Source organism: Anser brachyrhynchus (genome assembly GCF_964034855.1).
Source record: "Anser brachyrhynchus genome assembly, chromosome: 6".
Lineage (NCBI taxonomy): Eukaryota > Metazoa > Chordata > Aves > Anseriformes > Anatidae > Anser > Anser brachyrhynchus.
Window position 1 is genome coordinate 17,548,689 of NC_137700.1, and position 12,428 is coordinate 17,561,116.

The window sequence follows — 12,428 nt, forward strand, 5'->3', positions numbered from 1 at the left end:
ATAATAGTCCAGAAACTGGCTCTACCCAGTATTCCTTATGTCAATCCCATCTTGAAGTGCCTCCCGATAAAAATACTGTAGTCTCTTAAAAACACCGTACATGGTATAAATGCACCCCAAGTAAGTTTTGTAACAGAAATAATGAGTTGCAAAAAATCCATCACCACATGCATTTGGAAAACAATTTCTGAGATCAAACCTGAAAACATTAAAAATCAATGACACTATGTGACTTCAAACCACAGTTTCATGATCCTCTATGTCTTAAAGCTGCTCACGCATAAATAAGTTATGAAGCATGGTTAGCTGAGGTAGACCAGTCACACATACTCCTCAGTTTGTGTGTGTGAGACCAGGGGCAGTGGTTTTGAAGTGAATTTAGATGAGGTCCCCACATAAGTGTAAAGCCATCCCCCTGAGAAGTATCCTGTTGGACAAGGATCCTCACAGGTGATTGATTGATAGCTTCACTCGAAGCATTCCTCCAGCTGAGATGTCAGTGTATATACATAGTGTCTAATAAAGCATGAGTTCTGCAGCCTTTCCTGACATTTAGAAATCTATATGGTCTCTCTTTTCTACGTGGCTTCTTATCTTCACAGCATTTGAAGGACCTAAATTAGTTGGTTGAAATTGGCCACTTGGATGCACTGCAAATAGGGGGACATTTACACACACATGCATACACAGAAATTACGGTCACACAAAAATGATAGTCCTATGTAAACCCAGAGAGGTCCTTTCTGCTGTTGAATATTGAAAGGATGTTCAGTATTAAAAGGATTTCTAAGAGGTTTTATGCACTGTCACTTCCATATCATATCTTTATACTAGGATTTCTTTGTTGGGTACAAAACCCTGCTTTGATTTCTGATACATTTACTGCAGGTGACATTTGGTGCATAAAATACCCAGTCTGAGACAGCTGCATCTGAACATCGGCTGGGCAGCCTGCTGGTGAAGTCGCTATTTTGTGCTACAGGAGAATCTCACCCAGCGTTTTATGTTCTGCTTTTCGCTTCAGGTCTGTTACGATTTTTCCTAATTGATCTTGTATGGGCAAGTGGAAAGTCACTGGACCATTTAAATGATTTGCCATATTGAATTTGAAACAGGGAATAAGTGCTCTGAGAATACTGCAAATCTAAAGATAAACTCCTATATGAGAAAAATGTGACAGAAATCCCTTTCCCTTTGTTATCCAGAGGCCAACCATCTATGTGTGGGAGAGCAGACATAAACTGCTTCTGATAATAATCTCCCAATAAAAGGGAGAGATTCTCCAGCTAGCTCAACAATAGGGTTGCTGTCTGAAGGTGGATACAGGGTATTTGCAGATGGTCTTAATTTTTTATTTTTTTTCATACAATTTAGAGTATCTCTGCAGACCACAACTCTTGGCAAACAGTCTCAGCCTGAAATGAGTTTGCAGTTTGGGCTGTTTTCTTTCCAAGTACTGGTATACAGGCATCTAAGGAGTGAAAAGTGGCAGAGCTATATGGTCTCAAGGCTGAGCAACATTAGCTACCCTCTGGGCAGCCAGAGGCGCTCACGATCCCTCTGCATAGTATTGCTAAGGTAGTAAATAGTGACTGTCCCTTGGCAGGCACATTTCGAGCTGACAGCTGTCATCCCAAATAACTGAGGCACAGTAGGTCATGTCTGGTAGGCAAAGTAAGACCACAGTGAATCAAACGCTATTTCTTTGCACTTCACACACACGGATTGTTCTGATCCTATCTCAGGGAGGATATTCAAAGGGGCATGGGTAGGAATCTGTAGTTTCCTGCAAACTCTTACTTTGCCCTGAGAAAAGTTGCTCATCAGTATGCCATCGGTTTGTGTCAATAGTTTCTCAGTTATACTTAGGGCTATAACCGTCTGTAGTTTTGTAATTCTTCCTGCCTTGCCATAAAGCTATGATTTCTTCTGCATTTTTCTAAGTCTTGAGTTGGGTACTAGCTGTATTTGTCATGCAAGACAGACCAAGAAAGAGCCCGAACAGGAAGGATTAAGGGAAATTTCAGAGCAAGAAAACTCAGTTAAAACCAAATAATGTATCATTACTATCAGCATACTTTTTAAAAGGCACATAACAACCATTTGTAGGTGGAAATTTCTATCAGAAGTTTTAAGCCTCTGGTTCTCAAGGAAAACATCACTTATGTTTTAACATCAGCTGTGTCCTATTTCTCGCCAAAACAGATCACAAGAAACCATTGAGCAATCATCTGCTCAAGTGCTTATATTAAAGAAATACATCCATCGAGATTAAAAAAAAAAAAGGATTTAACTTTTTAGAACTGCCAGTTTCCCATTGCAAGTGTTCCCAGTCCCCGTGTCTCCACCAAAACTTGCCCCAGCTCCCAGCTCTGCTGTTGCTTTGTCCTGCCACCCCCAGTCTGAGCCAGGCAGTGCTCTCCTGGTGATGCACTGAGGAGGCAGGAGGCCAGGTGGAGGGCAGGGGGCTGTGTGCTGGCTTTGTTTCGCTGTGGTTTGCTTCCTTGGTGCAGTCTGGAGAGCGTTTCCCTCTCCCCTCAGAGTGCCACAGAAGTGTGAAATAGCTTGCCTCCACGAAACCCCAAAAGAGACAAAATGAAAGAGGAAGGGTTTGTCACGGCACTGCAGATGCTGGGACCTGGTACAAGGACATAAGGCTGTTCTGCGGAACAAACCCGGATCAGAAACGGAGCCTTTTAGAGAGGTGATGATTTTTTTTTGTTGAATCACTCAACTGTTTGATCAAAATTGTCCATTTGCACATAAGAGGGACCAAAATATCTTTTTCCTGAGGTACAAAGATCTAAGGGCAGAAAGTTCCTGCAAAGCAAACCAGGTCCTGTGAATTCCTCACAGCCAAAGTGAAGGGCAAGACACGTTCCTAAAGCCCGCTACGATTTCACTGTAGGATGTGTCCAGCTATTTTTTCTGTTACTTCAGTTACCTTTGAAGTCAAAAGAAAGGAATGGAATGAAATTGGGCTATGCCTATGCTCTGTTCAATGTGAGAGGGAAACATTTCTGGCACTAATAGCATTATGTGTTTAATAGGACAACCCATTTTTATTCACCACTATGAAAAAACAGGGGTTGAGTAGCAAATATAAGTAACTACATTTCACCTGAGGTTGGTTTGTCGGAGATTTCTATCATCCTTCTAACCATTTCATGGTCTGTTAAATGAGCTGAGACAACACTTCATGTCACTGTTAGCATTTTAAATTACAAATAATGGTAACAATAAATAGCACCTCTTGTTTTTACAGACAATTTAATCTGGAAGAATAAAAATAACTAGCTATGCCTGGATGCATGTATGAGTTATACACATGCATATATTTACTGCCTTATTTCAAAAACCAATTTGAGTTCTAGGAAGCTGTTTCTAGCACTTGATGCTATCTGTGTGTTTGTACAGTATCATTGAAGTGGAATCATGTTGTTTAAAGTGGAATCAACAAACAGCAAATAATTTTTTCATAACAGGTTCTTTAAGCAGCTAATGCAAAACCAGGCTGGAAGTTATCCAGGTGTGATCTGGGACACCGAGGATCACCTTTTTAAGGTAACTCACAGGTATGTTTGTGCAAACACCATTTGTGCAATAACATCCGCAATAAGCAGCTTTAACCAACAAATGAATTTATGCTTTCTCTTAGTCCTTCCCTATTTGGGAATGTCTTCCCTGACCCCATTCATCAGCAATCTCTGCAACTCTGACTCGTCCTACTTACATCTATATGCATTAGACTTTGTGGGGGAAAACACAAGCAAAAGCAAGCCATTATCTAACACAAAGACCACTTTCATTTGATTTTATTGTTAATACCTCGGGACAGTCGCACTACCTTCTCAATTTTTTTTAATTTACCGCTACTCTGCCATACAGCCTCTTCCAGACCTGTACCAATTTCCACCTGTAAAACGCCAGCCCAGGAGAGTTTCAAAAGGCACAAGGGGGCTTCAGCTCCTAGGCTGCCCTCTGTGCCTCTCCAAGTCTCTCCCCAGACACGCAGGAACAGCATGCCTCACTCCACACCTGTAGCAAGGGATACATTCCTTCACACACACGTGTGTTACATCTGCTGGCCACGCAGACAAGTAAATGCTCTTGCTGAGTTCATTTAAATAGGCGATTGGCACTGACAGTCATTGAAGCACCCAGAACTTTGGTGGCAGCCCTCGTGCAGCCAGCACACACATCGCCAATCTGATGAACAGGTTTTTCTCACCAGCACCGCAGTCGCACAAATTTTTCGACATTACTTCTAAAATATCTCACTAACTAGCATCACTAAGTTGGTGGAGAACAAAAACATCTTTTACCATTTTAAGGGTAATAACTCCCACGTATAATTGGCACCATATTGGTTTATGTGCAGCCAGCTGAATTTTACTGGCACTCATTTCCATCGTTGGCTGGAAAGCAAACAGCCTTCTCCAGGCTACATCTCTGAGCATTCAGACTTTTGTGCCTGTATTAGAAGGGAAGAATCTTTCCATTGTTACTAACAGCTTCACCTCTGGGCATTTCTAAACTAAAATTACTGATCTAACTAAATAGCCTGTTTAGGATAAAATATTTCAACAGAGAATGGGAAGCTGAAAATGTGCCCTAGCTCAGATCTTGGGTAGAACGTCAGCGTTCAGGTAAGCCTTGAAGAGAAGCACGGGGGAATACTTCACCTTCTGGAAAGGCTCACGTGAGTTTAACATATGGATTAGCCCATTACTCAGGAGATGAGAACAAGCCCCATTTGGATGGGATCAATTTGGGTTTCATTCCTGCTCTGTGTGGGAGGGTCTGTGGCTACAAATTATGTAGCTAACCCCCATCTGGGTGCAAGAAATTTGAGGAAAAGACAAAATGCACCCCACCGCAATACTACTATTTTTTCCTTTGGTCAAGACACGTTCAGTTTCCAGTCTCACACTGAGCCAGAATCATCTAGTCATACAGCCTTCAGAACCTACTGCCTGAAGGAGAAGTTTATGTGAAAACATCTGTTTTCAGTAATCTTGTTATATATCAGCTGTCACGTATCCTTCAAATTACGTGTTCTCATGTTTTCATTGCCGGTGCGGCCATGGCAGTTCCCAGGGCTGCACCTTTTATTTATACAATTTTTCCAAGGATACTTATCTTGTATAATTGGCTAGAACACAGTGTTGCCTGTTTGCTACCTGCCCTATTTTTAGACCTCAGAAGTTCATTGCACTTTTTAGCCTTTATAAATGAGAATGTCATCGCCTTCAGAGCCTTCTTTTGAAAAGAATCTGCTTTGTGCATAAAACCATTAGCTGAACCTACTCACTTGCCCACAGTCCATGCCTTCAAAGTGGTAAGTATTAAAGGTAATGCTTCATGTTGCTCTGAGCACTGCGGCTTTAGGATCCACAAAAGGTAGTATTCATTATAACAAAAAAATGTCCTTTGAAAGACAATGAACTAATTTTGCATTACACAAGACTTTATTTTTACATATATCAGAAGTAAGAAAAGGCGCATTTCTGCAGCAAGCGAGAGCCCTAATGCTCCCACAATACATTCTGGCTGGATGAGAGCAGGGCTGCGATGAGAGACAAATGACACATGCCTTCATACTGGCCCCATGTGCCCTGGTGAATTTCACCCTGTGTGTCTAATAAATTTCTGTCAATAACATACGCAGTCTACTGTGGAAGTGGCAAAGCACTTCAAACCAGCCGTGCAGCCATGTTGCTCTTCTCGCCCACTTTGGGCTGTTGCTTGACTACAACACGAATACTGAACATTGCCAGCAAAGCTAACACACCAGAGAGAAGCACTCCCTTTTCATCTCACTCATGCTTAGGAACTAGTAAGCATTCTGTACTTTCCTTTTTCCTTTTAAGTCCACCCCTTTATTGTAGATCACGTCCTCCTTCTCTCCATCATATAGGAAGCCCGTTGGCTTAAACAAGCCCCTCTCCAGTTGCTTTGAAAACCCCATGAAGTCCCCCCACTCAGTGTCCTGCCCAGGTGCAGGAACCTCCAGCCTACCCGTCCTCCTGCCAGCAGGCCAATGGTAGGTCCCCCCAGACCTTTACATGGAATGCAAACTAGAAAATGAATTGCTTGTATAATATCCAAAAGGAGGAGAAAAGAGGAAAAAAGCTGTCCATAAGCATCCGATAAAATCAATATACTTTCCAATGATACTAAAGACACAGGTCTGAATTATCTTCTGCATTCCTATGTGATATTTGATGTCTATCTCTGCAGGGCCAGGTGGAGGCTTTGCGTGTTTGAATCAGTGTCAGTCGTCAGCTTGTTCTGCTCTGTTTTCATGATCTGTTGATTTAGGCTATACTTTAAAGACAGATCCCTGACAATTCTGATGTGAGCTGCCATCACGTGACCTTTAATGGATCTTTTGTCCATAAAAGAGGTAAAACATAGTTCTACCACACTTTCTCCCTCCTGGAGAAATGTAATTTTCTCTTCCTCAGCATGTTCTCTATAGCCAGGGTATGTATCTGATACAGATGCACGAGCATAACATTGCCACCCACCAGGACAATTCTCTAGTTGGCATTTGTAAGCAGATAAAAACACCCCAGCATCACCTTCCACAGCACAAGGGGATCCTTAAACAAGTATGAGAAAGGAACCACCCCTAAACACAGGCACTTGCACTTCCTCTCTATGCCGATAAAGGAGAAGGGAATACCACTGCTTTAAAAGCAGCTGGCTCTCACCTCCTGGACAGCAGACATGGCTGCAGAAGGCAAAGAGCCCCCTCTGCCTGCAGTGCAGATGCCGGGGATGTGGCAGAACAGGGGAAAGAAAAGCACAGACCCACTGCTTCCTGCAGGGCTCAGGACTGCTCTCCCACGCGCTTGGATATGGCAGAGGACTGAATTTGCCACCGCAGCCTTTCAACGCTGTTCTTTTTATGTCTCTGCTTATGTAAATTAAAAACTTCTAAAATCCCAGCGCATAGGATTAGGCACCAGAGTGAGCTAATTAGGGATTAATGGCAATTCTCTGTCCTTCTTATGGCCTTTTTGGACACTTTTTTCAGCTGGGAAATCAATGTGATTTATTTCACGTGTAATTCCTCAAACGTGGAAGGCATTTGGTATGAACTTTTAAAAGCAGTGCTCCTTACCGTCTGGTGTCCATTGCAGAAAGAACACCATCAGAATGAAATAGCTTGAAATTCCACTTTGATGCTGTGCTTTGTACTCTTCTTTGGAGAAAATGTCTATATTTTAATAAGTCCCAATGAGGGAAAGGCTTTGCTGTAGGGAGAAATCTTTCTTTAAAGATATCCTGGCATGTTTTTTGCTGTCTTTCACTCTCTTTTTTTGAGTGGGGCAGCTTCAACCAAAAAGGAATGACCCCCTTCCTGCAACAGATTGCCTCTCATTTCGAAAGAGCTCTAGGAACAGCAATTACTCTCTACCTCTTGGCTCTCTTCCATCAACTTTCAATGCATAAATCTGCTAGCTAATCCCACAATTAGTACCTGGACTATAATTCTCTTGCTGCTCAGAGCTGGCTTAAGCAAGCCCAGCGTGTTGTGGCCATATAAAACATCCTGTCCCAGCTGGAGAGCCATGTGAGGTTTGTCCCTCACTGCCACCAGGGATGTTCTGACCCTGTGCAGCTGCTGCTACTTGTGCCCGCGGACCAGACCTTGAGGTCTCCTGGTGCAGCTCGAGGTGCTGCTGCACTGCTGAGGATCTCAAAAGAGCACCAGCATGGGGAGCAGGGGAGAGGCAGCTTCGCTAAAAGGCTCAGCTCATTCTGGTACACATTGCAACTTACAGCTCAGACTTCCACCCCCCTAAGAAAAAGAGACGCAAACTGTGCCTGTTCCTGTCCTCGAGGGCCTCCTCCCCAGGGTTCAAGTGCCCCGGGACTTCTGCCTGCAGCAGGAGCAGCCTCCAGCACGGGGACAGGTTCAAGCATGGGGCTGCTATCAAAGAGCACGTGCTGCCCATTGGAGCATGTTTGGGACTGCTCATGCAGGATGTCCCCGTCTTCACATGGGAAAGAAGGCCCCAGCAGGGGAAGTATTTTGCAAAAAAACAAGCGGTACCTCAAGAACACAGCCAGGAACAGGCTCACAAGTTGGTGCTGCATCTATAGTTTGCCAGCTGTACCTTTTGAGCCCATACAAATCTTCTGTGTTACAATGAGCATAGTACACAGTAACCCTGTTGGAAGGCAACCCAAACCACCATGACCTGACAACTCTGGGTATGGACAAAGCAGTGCAAATCAACACACAAGAGAACGCTTTGTTTCATTTTTTAACCAAAAAAGCATGAATCAGTATGGGTAGAGAAGAGCAAAGTGAAACAACTCTCAGCTCCAGCCAGGAGTGGCCTACGGGATCGCTAAGGAGTTCTGCAGAAAGGCTGGAAGCTGGTGCCAAGCGTGGCCTGACAACTGCTACCAGACCGAGAGCACCCTCACAGCATGTGGCCTCTTGTTGCCGTGACAGCAAAACTCATTTGGAAACACAGACTTTACTTTAAAAAAAAAAATCAAAAGAAAGTAAACTGACTTTCAATGATCAGATCTAAGGCTTCCCTAACAAGGGGAAGGCAACGAACTGGCCAGCACTGAGCAGCCACACAAAACCACGTGTACATTCCCGTTCTCTTCCTTTCGGTTCACTTTTGCTGCAAGGGCTGTGCCCCCCAGTTCTTATGCTAGAAATGCACCGCAGAAAGTCTTTTTCCTACTAGGTGGTATGAGTGTCTGTGGCAGTAACATAAACCTTGTTGTATGTTTGATACATCCTGAATTTATCTGCACACAAAGCTAATACGAATCCCAGTCCAAGGCACCACTACGGTAAAGGCCACTAAAATAATTCATACAAGTGTCGAAGGTCTTTCCTTAGACTAACTTTTTGTTTCCTTTCAACAAACAGAGAGGAGATAAATATTAAATGCAGATAAATTTCAGCATCTCAAAGTAACATGTGCATTTATAGTTCATGCTCAAACACCACGAAAAACACTGCACTTTCCAGCATACACATTAGCTGAACTGAAAAGGCATACCTATTTCAAGCACAGCTTTTACAGCAGAACAAGGGGACTGTGGTACTTGCCAGAGCCAAACTCAAAATCCCATCTGTATGCAGTGGTAACGGATGTGTGCTTGTGTGCGTGCATCTTTGCATACCTATGTATAGTTCAGTAAAACGTCCACAAGGAAACGCTGCCCAGATTCATGTCTCCTGCAAACCAGCTGGATCACGCCATAAAGACCAGAGAGGGGAGTGTGGGCATGCCGGGGAGAGACAAAAATTCCTGACAACCCTTTTCAAAGCAAAGCTGTAAACAAACAAGGGAAAGCAGAGGCTGATGATTGTAGCCAGACTGAGAGTAGTGAATCCAGCTCTACGCCACAAGAGAAAGCCCCCGCAAACGTTTCAGCATTGTGAGCCTGAAGGGGAAAGTGGCTGCAAATAAAAACAAAACTGACTCACCTATTCTCCTCATCTAGGATGGGGAAAAAATCGGAAGATAAACAACCAGATTAACTCTTGAAAAGCAAACTGTTTTTTTTCAGCCACCTTCACTGAAGTGGAATTACCAGCCAAACAAAATTTACTTCACCTTCCAAATATGATTTTTAACCTTGTGAGCACCCTCAAAATAGGAAGAGGTCAACTTATAATTTTCCAGCCAAAATCAGCAACTATGGGACCAGGCATGGCTGGTACAGATCACTACCTAAAAAAGCCATATATTCTCAATACTCCCACCTTCCATGCAGCAAAAGGCAGGTTGTTACATGCTAGCTTTATTTAAATAACTTTTATCCCTATGGAAGACTTATTGAAAAGTGTTTAAAGGGATCTTGAAAGAAAGAGATGCATACAAATAAATTGGATAACGCTCCCCCAGCACTTGGCAAAGTTTCAGAGATGAGTCATACATTATGGCTGTGTAAATCTGGGCTTGTGTGAGTGATAGTGTTGGGTTCTACCCACTCCAGATTTAAATCACAGGGAATGAAGCTCAGACATGTAATGGATGATGCATGTCCCCCAGTGCAAAATGCACACTTGCTGATGCATCACAGGGAGATTGTTCCTCGACGAGTACTCAGAAAATGACTGCACCACACATCCAGATGGGAACATCACCTGGCTCCCTCAAAGCCATCAACATTTTCTATCCCCAGGACCATGATATAGTGATAGGACAAGGGGGAACAATTTTAAGCTAAAAGAGGGGAGATTCAGAATAGATATTAGGAGAAAATTCCTCACTTCGAGGATGGTGAGGCACCGGCACAGGCTGCCCAGAGAAGCTGTGGATGCCCCATCCCTGGGGGTGTTCAAGGCCAGGCTGGATGGGGCTTTGGGCAGCCTGGGCTGGTGGGAGGGGTCCCTGCCATGGCAAGGGGTTGGAGCTGGACAATTTTTAAGGTCCCTTCCAACCCAAACCATTCTGTGATTCTATGAGGGCTCACATTATTGTCAGCTGGCAGGGAGAAATCAGCTCTTCTGGATGTGCATGGTGCCTCAGGTAGCAACCTACAAGGCACAATGAGAAAAGAAGGGGAAATGGCCACATTCAGACAAGGTTATACAGGACAAATAACTTGTGCAAAAAGTTGCAGCCTGGATGGTAGCCCACACACTTTAGAGATTAACTGAAGCTCTGAAATGCAATTCGAGTAACTTCCTTTGAGGTGCCATCTGGTGAATCATTTAGTGGGAATATCTTCATCACATCAAAGGCATCTATCAACTCAGTGGATTTTCTCAGTGTTTAGGACTCCTCCTGCACGCTGCACTCAAGGAACAGATACATCAGCACAGAATTAAAGTTTGCTGCCATGCTTTCTCCCACTGTAATAAAAAAAGTCTGCAGCATGTTACCACTATGGCCTGAAGCACTAGATTTTAGCAGAGCGGTATTTCACTATTCCCTCAGAAAGGCTGTCACTCTACAGTCAGCCTTGCTCATGTTTATGGACATTTCTAAGAACAGGCACACATCGGTGGTACAGAAAAGTAAGCCGAGCAGCACGCACATCCCCCTGCTGCGGGGCAGCGTGCTCGGGCTGCCACCCACAGCAGCTCTTCGCTCTGGGCACGGAAAACCCGCCGGTAATGCACTGCCCTGAGTCGGGAGAGCGCCCCGGGGCAGCGTTAGACGCGAAACTCTTCCTGGCTGCTCAATTTGGCTTCAGAGCGCCGGCAGCGCCCCGGGCAGGGCGCCGGCTGTCCAACGCGGGCGGGAGACCGGTCCGCGGGAGGGGGCGTCCCGGCTCCGTGGGGGTCTGTGGGTCTGCCCGGCGGTCCGTCCGTCTGTCTACCCGTCCGCCGTCCCGTCCCGCCCCGCCCCTCCCCGCCCCGCGGCGCGGCGCTCGGCCTGATTTACGGCTCTGCTGCAAACGGCTCCCGCAGCGGCTCCGCTCCCGGCTCCGGCTCCGGCTCCGGCCGGGGGAGCGCGGCCGCGGGCGGCCACCTCGCGGCCGGGGCCCGGCCCCGCAGGCCCGGGCGGCCCAGGCGAGCGGAGCCGGGGCCCCGCGGCGCCCCCGGAAGTTTCCCAAGTTCGCCCCGCCGGGGCTGGCCAGGGATGCACCAGGACGGCCCGGAGGAGGGCGGGTTCCCGTGGCCGGAGCCGCTGTCCGGTGGCAGCCCGTGCCTGCCGTTCCGCTGCCCGCGCTGCGGGGAGCGCAGCCGGTTCCGGAGCCTGTCCTCCCTGCGGGCGCACCTGCAGCACGGCCACGGCTACGAGGAGCGGCGAGCCCCGGGCAGGGGCAGCCTGCTCTTCCCGCTGGGGGACGCGGGGCCGGGCTCGCCGCCGGAGCCCTGCGCCCAGGGCAGCCCCCTGAGCCGCAAGGCGCCCTTCGCCGCCTTCTGCGACGCCTCGAGCGAGGGGCGGCTGGAGCCGGAGGCGGACAGGCCCGTCCCCTGCCTCGCCGGCTATGTGCCCGCCGGCTCGCCCGGAGAGCAGGCGTCCAAAGCCGGCCTCCCCGCCGCCGACCCCAAAGCCTCCTTCGAGGCGCACGTCAGGGAAAAGTTCAACAGGATGGTGGAAGCCGTGGACAAGACGATAGAGAAGCGAATCGACAAGCTTACCAAAGAGCTGGCCCAGAAAACGGCGGAGCTGCTGGAGGTGCGGGCGGCGTTCGTGCAGCTCTCCCAGAAGAAGCAGGAGGTGCAGCGGCGGGAGCGGGCGCTCAGCAGGCAGGTGGACGTGGCGGTGGAGATGATCGCGGCCTTGAAGCAGCGCCTCACCGAGTCCGAGGAGGAGCTGCACAGGAAAGAGGAGTAAGTGGAGAGCGAGAGCTGGTGGCTTGGCACGGGCCTGTCATGCTCCTGGGGCAGTGAAAGCCTCGGGGGGAGCAGAAAGGGGACGGTTCGGCCACTTGCTGATTGTAAATGGGCCTGGCGTCCACCCCCGGGTGGTGACTCCATT

General features: G+C 47.0%; 1 protein-coding gene across 5 annotated transcripts in view; it reads right to left on the reverse strand.

Annotated features, from left to right (window-relative positions):
• The window catches only part of RTKN2 (rhotekin 2), a 135,763-nt gene that overhangs the window by 39,944 nt on the left and 83,391 nt on the right, over positions 1–12,428 (reverse strand). For 4 of the 5 annotated variants that reach the window (XM_080597485.1, XM_080597486.1, XM_080597484.1 and 1 more), the window contains one exon: positions 11,385–12,263. In XM_080597485.1, coding sequence (XP_080453611.1) covers positions 11,385–12,263 — 879 coding nt within the window. The remainder of the gene's footprint in view (positions 1–11,384; positions 12,264–12,428) is intronic. The other variant, XM_080597488.1, reaches the window with a different exon arrangement.